Raw genomic sequence first — 17,103 nt, 5'->3', positions numbered from 1 at the left:
TATATATTTCCTGACACCAACATGGCAGCATACGAATGGGTTTAGCTCCGTCCCTCACCCAATAACAGGACCAGTTATACTATAAATGAAAGCACGCATTCCAAGGCCACCATTCTTATTCCTGTCCTCCATGCTTCAGCTCATGCCTTAAATGTGGCTGCTATGCTGAGGAAGTACATATTTGAGGTCACTTTCTTTCAGGTTCATCTGTTCATCTTTCTGGCAGTATCAGAAAGGGGCTCTCTGCATCCACTAGGTCACATGCATTGTCGCTGGTCAAGCAGATGGAGCCACAGGTCAATCTCTGGGTTCACTCTACTGAAGGATTTCATCCTTATGGACAGATTTAGTGGTGTATCTCTAGAGTTATACTGGAAGGGCAGTAACATGGTATATGTCCCCATTACAGCTCAATCCAGGAATCTTGTCCATGGTGACGTTTGGTTCTGAATGTGTTTAAAAATTGTGTAAATTAGATAAATATCTCAAATTTTGCCCTCCCTTGCTTTTGCTTGCTGTGTCCCATTCACATGTCGGTGTCAGGAAAACGGAAAATTGTATACTTACATTTCAGTAATTTTCCTTTCCTGACGCCAATACATGGCAGCATACGGGACCCTCCCATGGCTTTCGCATTGAGTGCTTGTTAAGAGAATGGTGGCCTTGGGAGGTGTGCTTTAATTTATAGTATAACTGGTCCTGTGATTGGGTGAGGGGCGAAGCTAACCCCAAGCATATGCTGCCATGTATTGGCACCAGGAAAGAAAATTACAGAAAGGTAAGTATACAATTGTCGGTTATTTATTACAGTATATATACTGTATAATTTGTATTGACACACACTTTCTGGGATATTTCTTAAACTTACAACTCATTTTTGTTAAAGGGTGTATCTGTCTATTAATCATTTCCTGTTGTTTTATTTGTTCATTAATTCCTCAGTCATGTGCAGTGTGACTAACATGAAATGGTATTGTAATGACTGTTTCTGGTGGTCATTATTCACGTCAGACCACTTGCTACAAACACACTCCTAGAGTTGCCAACACAAGAGCTAAACAACAGGAAATCTAAGGGAATCTGTGATATAATGCATAACACGTGGAATATGTACTATTGCTTTGTCATGTGCTTGTGTATGTCACAGTGTGTTTTATTACTGCCAGTAATGAAAACCCCTATTCAGATTAAACATGCCACTTTAAACTTGTCAATATATTTTGTGTCTTGGATTTATTGGGCCTAGATTTAGTCTAAAGATTGTATAAATGGTATGAAAGCTGGGCAAAGGTATTAAGGAACACACTGAAATGTTTTTGATCCACTCTAGTTAATAGGTGTAAAATGAACTGATCTAGATCTGTGTACATATATTTTATATTTCTGGAAACTTTAATGGCTTACTGTAAGGTTTTTAAAATTATGTTTTATACCTTTGTTTTACAAATAGACATTTAATACATGACAATGGATTCACTTGTGTATGTCAATGTTAGCTTTTAGCTCTCTAAGCTACTGCCTTTTTATAACAAGAGGAAAGGAGAAACTTGGAAATATAAAAAAGGAGTCTAAAATTGCCGTCTAGGCAAAATAATTCATGCTATCAAATGCAATAGTTTATATTTAGCTTGCTAAAATTAAAACATATTTTTATATGTTTTTGATGTCCTGGCCATAATTTAAAAAAAAGAAAGTACGTAGAAAAACAGAACTACAGTTGTGTTTGAGGCCTGATTGAAAGTTACTTTGCAGTCTCCCGTAACTCCCACTATTTAATAACAATGCATGATACTTGTTTACTTCTATTAACCACTTGAAGTCCGGGGTGTTAAACCCCCTTCCCATCCAGGCCATTTTTCCGTATTCAGCGCTGCGGTACTTTGACTGACAATTATTCCGTCATGCAACGCTGCACTGAAATGAATTTTATATCCTTTTTCGGGGACAGATAGAGCTTTCTGTTGGTGGTATTTAATCACCACTGGGGTTTTTATTTTTTGCTATATTAAGGAACATTTACAGAATTTTTTTTTTTAAACTGTTTCCCCTATATTAAATTCTAAAACATTTATTATTACCCAATTTTTTGGTAAAATATAAAAGACGGGGTCACGTCGGGTAAAAAGACACCAAACATGCCAAGCCTTAAAATTGCGCACGCGCGCGAAACCTCACAAAACTACATTAACATTAGGGGTCTCTAGGACCCCTAATGTCACCTCGGGACCCCAAAAGAAGCTGATGAAGCAGAGATCTGCTTCATCAGCTTCTTCTCTCTTGCTATAGGAGCCAGGAGGTTAACAATGACATGGCAATTTAATACAGATGGGATCATTGAGAGTCCTGGTGACCAACCAGAGGCTCTTTTTGCAGTTTTCAGGCCCCAGCAGCCAGTAGCTATTCTTTTGCCTGCCTAGGTGCTTACTCTGAAAGTGTGAAAAAATTGTTTCCACACTTAAGGCTCTGCATGATGAGAGCTATGGCAAAGGAAAGCCTGGAAGCTGTCCTTTATCACGGCCCCAATTTGATGTGGTCTGTAAAGAGCACAAAATGTGGAAGAATTGATTTGTACTAAAACTGTAAGGGCTAGTTCACACCAAGCGCGGAGCAGGTGCAGAGCAGAGCAGGTGCAGATCAGATTAAAACTGCGTCCAATGTATTCCTAGGGTATTTTTAGCTCCAATTCACATTGCAGCGTGCAGATCCAGAGCAGGTCCAGAACAGGTAAAATAACTGCAGCAGGCCCTATTTTACCTGCTCTGGATCTGCAAACGCATCAAAAACGCATGCAAATGCCTGCAATGCACTGAAAGCCCATGTTAAAAGAAAAAAAAAATTCTTTAGCCAAAAACACGTCAAAAACGCATCTAAAAGACTAGCGTGCGTGTGCAGAAACCTGACTGGATCCGCTCTGCAATTGGTGTGAAAAAGGCCTAATAGCACTGATTTTTAGCAGTCTCATGTAAAATGTTCCCATATTCTAAGGGTCTTCTGCAGCATGTCCACAGTCTCCACCCATGTTTGCAGCATATTTACAATCTCTGACCATATTTTGCAGTAGGTCCGCAGTTGCTATTTGTTTACAATCTTTTGTAGCATTATATATATTGAATATAATGTGTGGCCCTTTGATGTCAGTGGCCGCACTCTATCTAGTAAGTTCACCACCACTAATGTACAGGCTAACTACCCCTTGTCACTGTACATTAATGTACAGTTTTTCATGGGCAACCCTGGCTACATTTCATCATCATGCAGTGCCCATGTAGAGTAATGTTAGGTGTTGCATTACATTGTGGAATGCACTTTGTGTGTTGAAGGTATACCTATAATTAGAGAAACATGTAAGCTTGCTTTCCTCATTGCTGCCTTACTGTGCCTGGTATCAAAAACCTTGCAAACCTGGATGAAGCAGTTAGGAGAGGTCAGTAACACTAGCCACCGTATTTCTTCCATTATGGGTGTTGTTTAATTGTCAAAAAGTGTGTATTTACATTCAAAATACTTCTGGGTACAGGGGTTCCTGTAGCACACATTTACGGAGCCTTATTGTGAATGACTTCTTGCATAAATATTGAATAGTCAGTATTATTTAAATGCAGGTTTGCCTAAAAGCATTGTTCACCTTTGGGACCATGTTTCATGTTACACCTATATTTAGAGTGTAACATGAAACATGGTCACATTTCCCAACCACCCATTCTCAAACCACTCCCCACTTACCTGAATTGCAAGGTGTTTCTCTGTGAAGTGTCCTGTTGTTGTTTTAATTTATCATCAATGTGTATGGTTCTGCCCGCACAGTCACATTTACAGATCCATTCACAGGTAACTGTAAATGCAAAGATAACAGGTTGTAAATGCCACCATGGTCAAAAACCATGCTGGCACGAGTGCGGTGATGTCATTTATCATGTTATGTGACATTACCTTCGTATGGACCTGGCTCTGGGATGTAAACAATGTAAAAGCCTGTCCTTGTTATGCAATGATGGTGGTTGCAATGCTCTGCAGGCTTCAGACAAGGCATGGCTCCAATGGAGCAGCCATCAGGCAGGGACCACAGCCTTGGAGGTTACTGGATTTTACAAATAGAGAAGCGCGTGAAGCGAGTGAAGATTGACAGTGTGCAGCTTTTTTTGGGGTTGGCATGGCTCCCATGGACTCTCAAAGATCTTACATAAGGTTGATCATAGACAGCAAACTGTTTAGGTGTCCTGTTTAAGGGATCAACTTCTTAGAATATTTATAGCCCTCCTATCATCAGAAATGGGAACAAAATTGTTAGTAGGTTATATTTAGGAATCCTTACTTAAATGTAAAGCCTGGATTTTTTCTTCAATGCTAGTGCCATCTCTGTGCTCTCCACACCAATAATCAAGCATAATTTGTTAGATTCACAGCATTGTGCAATACAGTATTTTGTGTATTTATATTAAATACATATGCATAAATTGCTTAAATAACCTACACTTTGGTAGCTCTGCCATATTACAAACCATAGAGAAGTTAGTTTTTATACTGTTTTAAAACATTTCTGTGTAAAAAAAAATATTTGTAGCTCTAAGAAAAAACATATTGGTATCATTTGTCAAACCACAGAGTAATATAAACCAAAACTGTAACTTTAGATTCAGTATGTAGTAATCCTCTTAGCACCAGTGAGTGAGAATACCTCTAGTGTTGTCTCACAAGTGGCCCCCTCTGTGAGAAATTGCATTACTGTAGGAAAATATTTCTAGACCCAAAAATGAGAGAAAAGGAATGGCTGGCCTGCTTTCTATAGGGAGACTTTGTGAATCCCATTTTCCATGTTTTGACAGACCCTAGTAGTTACTTGACAGCTAGAAGTGGCTTTGTTTTTATTATGCTTCTGCTGAGGATCTTCCAATCTATTGTGTTCAAAGTGAAACTGGGACCTGGCATGAAAAACACTGAAAAGCGAAAAGACATTTATGTTTTGTACTCCAAATCCTAAATACATTAATGGAATATAGCTCTGGTTTTGCTGTTCTACTAAGTCGATTACATGTTGTTCAAGAAGTTTTGTAATTGCAAAATGTAGTGTCTTTGTAATCCAGAAATGTTTAACTATATTTTTGCGAACCTTTATTCTATTCAATTTTAATTTCTGCAATCATGATACTCAGCACACTATATATATATAATTTTTTCTTGACTTCAAGCAAGATTTCAATAATGCTGCTTGAACTAGGCTCTACATAGCAGCTATCTGGATCAGCATATCCTTATCAATAGCTGTGGAAATGTACCTGAACCGCACTGAATTGGAAGATTGCGGAGCTAGCCTGGAATGTTACTTTTGGTTATTTGGCTCTGTATTGCGGTGCTTTCTGGACCTTTGTGTACTGTGTTAGTTTGCCACAGACCACTTGTTTGGTCTAGAGCCACAGCACAGCCTCTGGTATGACCCTGACTCTGAAGGCTCACTTAGTGAGTAAGGCTGAAGCACAGAGAGCTACCTCACATTTGGTAGCACCATTTAAATTTCCTACCATTTTCACAGCAGTAAGGGTTAAGGCTGAGGGATTGAGTGCTGATATCATCCGCTAGATGGAGTGCTGCATACCCGCATGCTGCGCACTTTCATGCACACCATTTCTCTTTGATGAAGCACCTTAGCACTGCTACTCCTGCTTGTGAAGCATCAAGTGGATGCCAGCCTTCAGTTTTGTTCCACTGTTCCCTTACAATGACTGAGAATGATGAGTTTGAGTACTTGAGGCCTTGCCTTATATTGGGCCTAGTTGCCTGTTTCCACACAATGCAATGTGTCTTCTCAAAGACACACAGTGACCATATTTCCCTGATGGTTCTGGGGGCATTTATGCCGTGTCCCCAGCAGTATATGATGCCTGTTATCTCACACCTGGCACCCCTATTGTTATAGGGTCTTCATTTATGGAGCCTATTTCAGCTCTGTTGGGTGGACCCAAGGCCTCCCCTCATGTCCAGTAGATACTTCCTTGCTGTTTGTGCCCAGCTACTGGACCATTCTGTCCACAGGTGTTCTAATTGTGCTTCAGCAACATCCCTGGTAGGGACAGTCTCTCCCCTCTTGAGACTGTAAGCCAAACTGGGTCTGCAGCCCCTGTTATCATTTCTTGGATGTACAAGGGGTTGTTTCAAACCTTATGCATGCAGTGCATATCACATTTCACTTGCTGGATAAGCCTGTTCTTATAGGCCTAGGGTTTTTTTTTTAAAGCTCCTGTGCCTGCTAAGACCTTTCTGCTACACCCAATCTTTGAGGACTTCCTCTATGTGGACTGGAAGCAACCGGAAGGGTGGGGACGTCTATGCAAGAGCTTTTCCCCTTTCAGAATGGACTAACTAATAGGTAGTCCATGCATGTGGATGCTTCTGTGAGCCAGGTTAACAGAAATAGCACTAGAATAGTCAAAATTCTCACAAGGGCCCAACCCCTGTAGTTTTCCACTCTCTGCAGCCTTAGATATGTGTAGTGTTGGTAACAATCAAAGCTTTCCCCCTGTACTAGTGAGATACTGGGGGCTTGCCCTCTTTACATCACTTCAACTTTTCTTGTTTACCTTCTGTCTTCCTTAGTCTCCCACCTGGCATCTAGGAATCTGGACTTGAATCAAGATATGCAGGCGGTCTCTATGGATTTAGTGGTTCCTGATTTGAACCCTCAGTCTTTTAGGGTCTATGGGGTAATCCCCCCTCACCAGTGTAGGGGACTTCTGTCTAGTGAAGGGGGACTTCTGTCTCAAGGCTGCCCTAATGCCCGTAATTCTGTTCCCTGGAGCACTTGGTGATTATGTGAGCAGGTCCCTTGAACTGGACTGCATTAGACATTACTTTCGTGCTGTAAGTCCTTCACTTCAGAGAAGGCTTGGGAATTCTTGTGACAGAGTGAGTGACCTTGTCCCTTCACTGGATGATGTCGAGGATCTTACTCTCAACCACATGGTTCCTTTTAGAGGCACTGTTTTGCTTTCTGGGCCCCTCCATCTTGTAGTCTCCATTTTGTGGATAGGGATTTGTACACTTAGGTGTGATTTATCTCTTGCACAGCAGTTATAAACCATCGCTGGAGGACTTGGTATTCCCTTAGATTGTAAGGAAACAACTGACACTGCAATCCTTATACAGACACTCCCAATGTGAGTGTCTGTATAAGGTATCAGGGCCTTCTTCTGTGGATTATTTACAGCCTTTAGGAGAAGTTCCTACAAATAATTGGACAGAAATCTACTGTGCTCATAACTTCCTGTTTGAGCTGAACACACAGTGCTTTTGCTGAGCTGTAATTACAACAAGTTTTGTCAGGCCTGCTTGCTAGACAGTAGATCTTTGCCTATCCCTGCCACTGTTTGTCCCACTCCACATGCATACAATGATTTCTTTCCCAGCAAACCTATGCTTTCACCTTCTCTCTTAAGAGACTGCACACATTCTGTGTAGGATGAGGGCTTTTAGGAGATTTAGCTAACTATTTTAATTCATTTTTAAGAATGCAGCATGCTTTACTCCAACTGATAAAAGAAATAGGCTGGAAACCAAACTCCAGGCAAACTTTTATATTTTTGTTTTGAATAGAACAGGAAAATATATCCTTAAAATTTTGCCCAAGCATCTATTTTCATCATGGTTCAAAACAGCTGACTCCAACTCTCTCAGCTCCGCTTGACTGAACTTCATATTCAGTACAAGCTCAGAAGAGACAGCTAAGTCTCCAGCAAATGTCAATCTTGGAGGAAGAATGTAGGAGGAGGGAGCGGGGAGTAGAGGAGTGGCTCCATAGGACCCTGCAAGGAAAAGGTACCTTTTTCTGTAAATTTTACTAATAATGGCCTGCTGCAGGTGGAGAGCAACCAATTTCATGGGTCAGAGGGCATGCTAGGGATTATAGGCGGGCCTACCAATATCTCTAAAAACACACACATAATAGTAAAACACTGCAAATAGCGGTTATGCTAGTAATTCATGATAATCACATTACACGTATCATCCCCTATTTTTAATTCTTCCTATGAAAATTCCATTCAGGAATCTTGGATGTGTAAATTTTATATACACACGCTTTCCTTCTGCAAATGTATGCAACATATGCAGAATTACCATGGTGACAGTAGTAGCCCAACTCAGGGGCGTCCCGAGGCTGGGTGACACCCGAGTTTAACCCCGCCGAGACGTCACTGCGCGGCAGTATTCTGATACCTGCCGGCGACCATCTTGGTGATGGACGACGGCAGAGAGAGGAGGAGACAGTCACCCGGCGGGATAAGGTATGCCGCCGGGTCCCCTCCTCTCTCCTGATACTGTCGGGCGTTCGGTCCATGAACGAGCGCCCGACTTTTCAGAGGGGGGTGACACCAAAATGACTGAGTCATTTTGGTGTCACCCCTCCAATGGTGGCACCCGGGTGCGGGCCGCACCCCCCTTGTGACGCCACTGGCCCAACTGAAAAGTCTAATTTAGCTTGTCAAGGCCACGCTAGGTATGGGGATGATGGCCCCTCTGGGATACTAAGTAATTAAAGTAAAGTCAAGGTATGGAACCATACCTATAACATGATGGGGGGGATTTATCAAAACTTCAGTTTGTTCAGTTAAGCTTTGAAAATTAAAGGTGGATGCTGACTGCAAACTATGCACAGCTGCTCCAGATTTTGTCTGCTCCAGTTGTGATAAATTCCCCTCAATTTGTTTGCTACAATGTTTACTAGAAAAAAATACTAGTCTGATGGAATTTATAGAGTGGATCCATTTCTACTCTATAAAGATATTGTCTCTCTTGCCCACAGTAATTTAATTCATAGAACCACAATTACAATCTATAGTAAAATCAACAGTAACCATGCCTTACTATTATTCAGTTTATGCAAACCACCTTCTTAGGAATGTGCTACATATAGCAATCCATTATTCAGAGGAGTAAGCCTGTTTTTGTTCATTGATTTGTTGTTTTTGTGTGAGTGATTGAACCACAACTGGGGTGAAAGCATTTTTTCACTGTACTGTAACTGTTTGTGATTATGTTTTCTTTTTTTAGAAAGATGACCCTGATGATTGTCCTATTGAGCTGACTAAGGTTCAAAGTGTAAAAGCTGTTCCTAAGAAGCGCAGGGACCGGGGCCTTCCAAGAGCCTTTGAAATCTTCACAGAAAATAAAACCTATGTGTTCAAGGCAAAGGACGAAAGGAATGCAGAAGAATGGCTGCAGTGTATCAATATTGCTGTTGCACAAGCCAAAGAAAGAGAAAATAGGGAGGCTACCACTTACTTATAATCTGGTAGAAATGTTCCAGGTTCTCACTAGATCCTGAAGGCTTTAAGAAGACGAACACGTTGAGGACCAAACATACCAAAAAAATTGTAATAACAATATTGAGATGACATATAGAAAGTGTGCTAAAGGTAATTGTAAGTTTAATTTTTTTTTTAAACTTGGATTTTTGAAATGACAGAAAGCTGATTACTTGTGCAACAAAAATGTGATCTTTAGCACACTTTTCATACACTGGGCACATTCTGTGGTTCACATTCTGTCATTTGTTAATCTGTTAATTTGTTAATTGTTCAATATTGTTTTTATATCATTTTTGCATACGTGGCTTTAAATCATCAGTAACTGTAGATTTGTGATGAAGCACTCAATAAATTGCTATTAAGTACCAAATCTCGATGACAAACTAATAAAATAAATTGTAGATTACATGACTGCGATTACGATTAGTAAATACAAAAAATCAACATACATTCAGTGGAACAATATGCAATTGACTTACTTGACTTCTATTCTTTAATTGCCAGAGGATTTTTTAGTTACTCTTTTTTCTAAACACGTCTGATATGCATGTATGCACCTCTTCCGTAAATTACCCTTCTGCTTCCTGACCTTATACCTCCTAGTTCAGCACTACTACTTTCTGATACAGCTTTAGGCTGGCTGAATATGCGCGGAGCTGCTCTAAAAAGAAAAAACAATGCACTTTATTGTGCATTGTTCAGACTTTTGCGGCGACCGCGCAGTACGGAACTGTGCAGCCCGCAAAATAGTACAACCACGATAATATGGCGGATTCGTCACATCCGCGGTTATATAATGGCCGCAAATAGGCGGAATCCGTGCAGATTAAAAATGTTTGCGTTTTCTTCTGTGCGCTGTCTTCCACACGGAAAACCGCATGGGAAACATAAACGCTATATGTGAATGGAGCCTTACTTCTTCAAAAGTCATCTCTTTGATTATTGGATAGAGGTGATGATGTTGTGAGTAGATTGAAGATGGAGAGGTGGCAAAGGGAGTTGTATTGCTGAAGGAGGAAATAAGTGCAAGAGTAGCATATAGTGTGGCAGAAGCAAATCACAACAATAAAAAAATGTTAGCAGGTAAAACCTTGTATTTACATGTTTGCCTGCCGTTACACTTTAACTATAGCAAATTAATAAAAACAATTTTATACAGAAAAATAATTTATAGGTAATAGTGACATTAAATGGTTAAACCAATTGACTCTGTATTAATCAAAATATTGACTATGTATTACCGTTGAAATCCAGAAAATCTGCTCCACACTGAGCATCTATATATCAGTACACAAATAGCTCTATAACTGTAATATACAAAGTGGCAGTGCAAAGTTAGAAGCTCTGTGGGCATTGCTCAACTGGCTCTTTCTCAAGCTTGGAGTACTTTCTTTGCTTTATTTTTTTATGAATGGGAGCCCCAAATGAGCCTAAGGGGCTATGATGAGATGAGCACCTTTTTTGGACAATGTGACTGTGTACTACCATGTACCTGTCATGAATCAACCATATTTTGTTCTGTGATGTATTTATTAGGTTGTTTTAGATCTGGACCCTTATCATTATACATATTGCTAGATTACCAAAAATCAGCACTAGAAACATAGCAATATAGATTGCTGAAAAAACAAAAACAGCTACTGTAGCTGAAAGTCTTTCCTTGTACACATATAACATTTTAGCACAGTTAATTCAATAAAAGATTAACCATCATTGTCATATGGTGCCACAGTCGCTTAATGGCCTAGGGCAGCTGATTAGAATCTGATTTTGAGAAAAAAAAACATTTAAAAAATCAAAAAATATGCATCAAACAGTACACAATGTCATAAACGTGTCCTTACATTTGCTGCCTCACCTTGGAATACAGCAAACCAGTGGAACTACAGGTAAGAGGATTACCCTTATTAGCTCTCCTGCACTCATGGTTCATCTCCAAAAAAGATCAGACTCCTGATGACATATAAGCCTCTCGTGACAAGCTGTATATTTCAAATGTTCTCATAAATATGTTCCACAGCACGGAGGATCCTCTTACTTTCACCTTGTGGCTTTTAAAGGGCTGTAAGATGCAACAACAGAAAATGATTAATAACAGTTGTCATAAATATTGTTACAGAGAATTTCTAAGAAAACTGGAAATCCGCTAGTTTAGTCTAAGCCCTCCATAGATTAAAGGGAAATTATAATGGTTTGGGTAAATTTTATTTTCATTTGTTTTTCACATCTACACATTTTTTTCAATTGAAAAAAAATTCAAATGATTATATTTTAAGTCTTGACTACAATAAATGTAAATAAATAAATAAGAAATAACTATACATTGCCTTTCAAATGAAGACTTCTGGGTTTTGCCAAAAAATAGAATTGTAATTTCAGTAACTTTAGTCCCCCATGCATTACAAACAAAAGTGAGACAGGTTGCTGTTGATGTATATGAAGAGACTTCAAGGACTCGTTGTTCCTGTAGGGTGAGGTCCCAGTCAAAATAAGGCATACTAAAATAGATACACATTGGTTAATTCAGGTATAGTTGCGTTTCTTAAACTATGGGTTGAGACCAAAAATGGGCATGTTTGGGATGGGTCCCCATTTGACTTTGTGTACAAGCGCAAAATCAGCAGATGATAGCACATTAACCGTTAATGGCAACACAGGCACGTATGGGGAGGTAGAGTGCATGAAAGGTGGGGAGTGAAGTCAGTTATCTAGACAAGAATGTGAGATGAAAAGACTTTGGGCTGGTTGGAAATGCCCACTATTAAAATAAAATACTAAGAAGTTTAAGAACCCCTGAGGTATAGTTATGTTCGTAAATTACCTGGATTTTGGGCAGATCAGAATTTAGTGGGTGGCTTTACCTTCAGTTGTTATGGTTTTGCTCAATGTTTTCATAAAAATAAAACAAATAGATCCAATATAGATATCACAAATTATCTTTAAGCTATAAAATATTTAAAAAAGTGATTCTTACCTAAACTGCATCTGTTTTAACTGCAAACCCTGTTCATCACTTAGAAGACCCTTTAAATCTGTTAGGTTTTAGTAAAAGACATCTACAAGTTTTGGCATTTGAAGACGAGGCTTTGCCAGAGGTCAACGATACGTTTTTAAGTCACCTGGTATTTTCTACACTTAGATGCAACTCCCTAATGGAGTTTCCTTGTCAATTATTTGTTAATAGATTTTGCTTGGATGGTTTAAGAAAGAAGCACCTGGAAGTATGTTTGGATTAAGAAACTTCACAATCCAATGGAACCTTTGTACTTAAAGCACTGAAATACTACATCCATTAGCATATACTGGTTTTAATTATCACAGTAATAGTTATGCAATGTAAGTGTGGAAAAATGGGTGGCCTCAGGGCGGCATAAACTCTAAATACAGCCCAGTTGCCAAGGTATGGCCCAAATCTAATAGCAATGTGTTAAATTGAAACATATGGTTGTTAACTTTTTTTTTTGAATATAAACCAAACAGTTTAAGGCTATGGCAATGTTTTTATGCTATTGACTCAAGAGGGATCAAACAATTGGTATCATAAATCAATATGGAGAAATATTATTTAAACAGTTGATGTAAAAAGTAACTTTCTCAGTAATTCTCAGTTTATGTTCTGAAGAAATGATTCAGCTGGAGCCTTGAAAATAGACCTAAAGTGATAAAATGACTGACTATAGGATGTGTGTGCCCCTCTGAGTTCTAAACCTTCAGTCATGGTGTTAGGGCAGAAGTAGCAGGGAACCATTGAGTTATCAAGCCCAGAGGACCCTCTTCAACTGACACTTAAGTATTTAAGTGCAGTTCTACGTTTTAATGACAGCAGGCAAAGTAAGGTTTAGGCTGACCTACAGTCAGACTCTAGCTTTAGGTCCACTTTAAAAAGGAATTTAGACTAAAGACATACGGGTCTATTCACTAAGCTGCCGAGGGCAGCTGAGTGAACAACCGACCCCAAGTGAAGTGAGCCAAACATCGGCTTGCTTTGCATGGCTTCGGTTCGTCCGAACATGCTCAGCATGCTCAGCCAATCCAACATCTGGATCGGCTGAGCCGAACTCAGGCTACTCACTGCTGTTCGGCCTATTCTTATAGATGCCGAACAGCAGTGAGTGAATAGGCGAATGCCGCTGAGCGGCATTCGGCTCGGCTGTTCTGCTCGGTCCCTCAGAGCGCCAGGGAGAGTTTGCTGTTTGGAGATCAGTGTCCCTGGTTAGCAGGTAACCAGGGACGCTGATCTCTCTGCAAGTTGCCTGAGCCAGCCGTAAGATCACGGCTGGCTCCGCCCAGCTGTCAGAACCAGGCTGGCCGCTCGGCCAGCTTCGGCTTTCAGTGCGGCTCAGCCGAGCCGATGCATATGCGTTCGGCTCAACTGAGCCGCTTGGCCACATTCGGGAGCTGTACGGGCTATAGTGAATAGCCCTACAGCACCCCTTCGGTTCTACTGAACCGAAGGGGTCCTGCGGCCGAAGCTAGCTGAAGGATCGGCCAAAGCTATGGCTAGATCCTTCGGCAGCTTAGTGAATAGACCCCATAGTGAAGTAAAAAAAATCCCATATACTCGTCTTTACTGATAAAATGTGAAAGTATCATAAAACTATTTTCCAAAATCATGTAACATAATCACCTTTAGCACAGCACAACCAGGTCAATGATCAACATTGCAGTAGCAGTAATGCTTAGTGAAGACCACACCCCCAGCCTGCTGACTTAACAGTAAAGGAGCAGAAGCACCCTGAAAATGTTGGCCTCGCTCTTCCAATGTAAATGCTTCTATAAAGAGGATTAAAAGAGCCTGACATCAAAAGAAATTTAAATGAACTTCAGGTACTTGCAGTAGTCAATTTTAGAAATCCATTTAATTATTTTTAATGAATAAATAACTGCATTACTTCCTGTTTTTATAACAGCATGGAGATTAGCTTTAAATGGTGAAAATATCCAGCACAGACCTACATGCTGATGTAGGCATACGCTTTAAATTATGGTGTAGGTTTATTTTGGCTGTTCATGAATGGGATGATGTGTTTATTGCTATTTCCAATAAACATTTATATTATATTCCAGTGTGAAGATCCAATCAGTTTGCCTTGTCTGCTGATTTTTTTTTTCAATTCACAATCTTACTGTTGCTACTGTTAATTTCAGGGTAGAAACAGAGGTCCATCACATGCAGCAAGGTGGCACAAAGAGACCACAACTGCTGTAAATAAAGCTGTCTGAGGGATCTAGTAATCAACCTAAGCAAATCCCTTTTGCTCACAACTAACACTGCTGGTCCTGCATTGTATGGGATGACCTAAGGCTGGGTTCACACCTAGGCGCGTCTGTCGCGCGTTTCGTGGTAAAAAACGCGTGACAAACGCACGTTTCCAAGGGCTACTTGGCTGTATCCCAATGGAAACCGCGACAAAAACGCCCCAAAGAAGCTCCTGTACTTCTTTGGGCGTAGGACGTTTTGTAGCGCGTTCATACGGCCTGTAATACGCCCAGGTGTGAACCATACCCATAGGAAATAATGGGATTTCGGTGTTTGAGCGTTTTGCAAAGTGTAGGAACGCGCTACAAAACGCCCAGGTGTGAACCGGGCCTAAGAGTTAGTGTATAGCCCCTTATTCATCACTCCATATGGGATGGAAAAAAAGCAGATAACTCTTGCAGTGGGGAGGACGACCTAAGGCTGGGTTAAATCTTATTTTTCCTTGGGGTTTAGCTTTAGAATTGTTTCTCTCTGTAGTGTGCAGTCAGATTAAGTTGGAAATTCCCATGAATTTATTTGGTAAAACTGGCGAGCTAAGCCCCTTTTTCAAGAAAGTTTATTTAATTCTAATTAACAGTAGTCTTTAGCAGTGGAGAGATGAATAGAATTCCTATTTCAACAATGGATCTCTTTTCATTTGTTTAGGAGAAATCGGAAAGTATTGAGCAAGTTAAATAATTATTATCATGTGCTGTTCTGTACACTGTGTTTGAAGCTGCCACTCTGTACATGCAATCACATGAGTAAGGGTCATTTATAAAGGAGGTTTAGATTTAACATGTATCAGCAGTTCTAAACCTTTCATGTCAAAGTCCACTTGAACAATTTACTTATAGGAACTGGCACGTACAAACCCAATTCCAAAAAAGTCAGGACGCTGTGTAAAATCTACACAGAATGCAATGATTTGCAAATCTCATAAACCCATATTTTATTCACAATAGAAAATAGAAAACATATCAAATGTTTGAACTGAGAAACTGTACAATTTTAAGAAAAAATAAGGTAAATCACAAAGATGAAAAAGCGCCACTCCTGTGAGACCTTTACTCATGTTGCTGGTGTCTAGCGTAACAGGTCCTTTACCCATTAGTGAGTGCGCTCTAGCCTTTTTGTTGTATTTTTTGCTTGAAGAAAAAATAAGGTAATTTTGAAATTGATGCCAGCAACACATATCCAAAAAGTTGAGACAGGGCCACAAAAAGCTGGGGAATTGGGGATTGCATGTTCCCAGATGTATGGTTTGTTTCTGAAACACCCTGCCCATCAAACAACATCTCATCTTCAGTTCTTACACCACAGAGACCTCCAGGGTAGGACTTGGAACCTTTCACCTGGGGGGAGGGGGGGAGTTGTAAATACAATCAACTAACCCTTTCATGGTAGGGAAAGATATTTCTGTGTGCTAAAAAAAAGTGTACAATACAAAGATTGCTAAAGTGGCTCAGTGATTGATGGGTATAATGAAAGGTGGATGTTTCTAAAGGACATTTGTTGTGGCAAACTTTCTTAACATTTTCCAGCATCAGCTTTTTTTGTGGATCTTTGTATTCGGTAACATGACATCTCAGCATTGCAAAGGAAATTAGTGCTGCCCTATGCTGTAATCCCAGGTCTGAACAGGCAGCAGGTAGCTATATATTGATCCATGTTTCACTGGCTGACTCTGATTTATGTCTGAATGATGAAACATATTTATTCAGGGCATACTTTAAAAGTACAACCCAGGGGGCAAGTGACCCACATTGCTTCCCTGGGGGCCCCAGAGGATATACCTCATATCGTACTTTATGTGTTTGGATGAGAGAGATCAAATATACAAGTAGTCACCCGCACACCAGGTCCAATGTGTCAAAACTACTTTATTTAGATGCTAAGAATACATGATGGCACTAGTGGAGAGCAACATTTCAGAACCATCGCCAGTCCCTTCATCAGGCAAACATAGACACTATGGTCACTATGTTTGCCTGATGAATGGACCGCTGATGGTTTTGAAATGTCGCTGTCCACTAGTGTCATCATTTATTCATAGTGTCTAAATAAAGGCGTTTTGACACATTGAACCTGGTGTGCGGGTGACAACTTGTATATTTGGACTTAAGCAGGGCCATCCGCTGGTCATGCCAGCACCCATTTGTCTAAATTTGGATTCCAGTTTGGAGTGCGGTGGGATGTATGCTATTATAGAGGAGAGAGCTGACACCATGGGGCTGATTTACTAAAGGAAAATAGGCTGTACACTTTGCAAGAGAATTTTTACTTTGCAAGGTAATTGCTGTTTAGCTTAGTAATTGTGGGGGAAATTCGCTTTCCAATGAATACACAATGAAGGAAAATTTATTTTAAAAAACAGGAATTTTGCTTGCACATGATTGAATGATAGAAGTCAGCAGCACTTTACCTCATTCACTAAGCTAAGATAAAATTCCCTTGCAAAGTTAAAAATTATCTTGCAAATTGAGCAGCCTATTTGCCTATGACTCTCTAATTCAAGAGGATCTAGCATCAAATATACATGTTTTCATGGTAATTGCATGCAAGCTA

The 17,103-nt window shown here is 40.1% G+C and overlaps 1 protein-coding gene across 1 annotated transcript in view; it reads left to right on the top strand.

Moving 5' to 3' along the window:
* The window catches only part of LOC108787462 (ventricular zone-expressed PH domain-containing protein homolog 1-like), an 86,296-nt gene extending 76,884 nt beyond the window's left edge, over positions 1 to 9,412 (top strand). The window contains exon 6 of the mRNA XM_018557032.1: positions 9,040 to 9,412. Coding sequence (XP_018412534.1) covers positions 9,040 to 9,276 — 237 coding nt within the window. The 3' untranslated portion in view covers positions 9,277 to 9,412. The remainder of the gene's footprint in view (positions 1 to 9,039) is intronic.
* Positions 9,413 to 17,103: the final 7,691 nt, after the last annotated feature.

This window comes from Nanorana parkeri, unplaced genomic scaffold, assembly GCF_000935625.1.
Source record: "Nanorana parkeri isolate BGI_ZX_2015 unplaced genomic scaffold, ASM93562v1 scaffold263, whole genome shotgun sequence".
NCBI classification, from domain to species: Eukaryota; Metazoa; Chordata; class Amphibia; order Anura; family Dicroglossidae; genus Nanorana; species Nanorana parkeri.
This window is presented reverse-complemented; position numbering and strand designations above follow the sequence as displayed.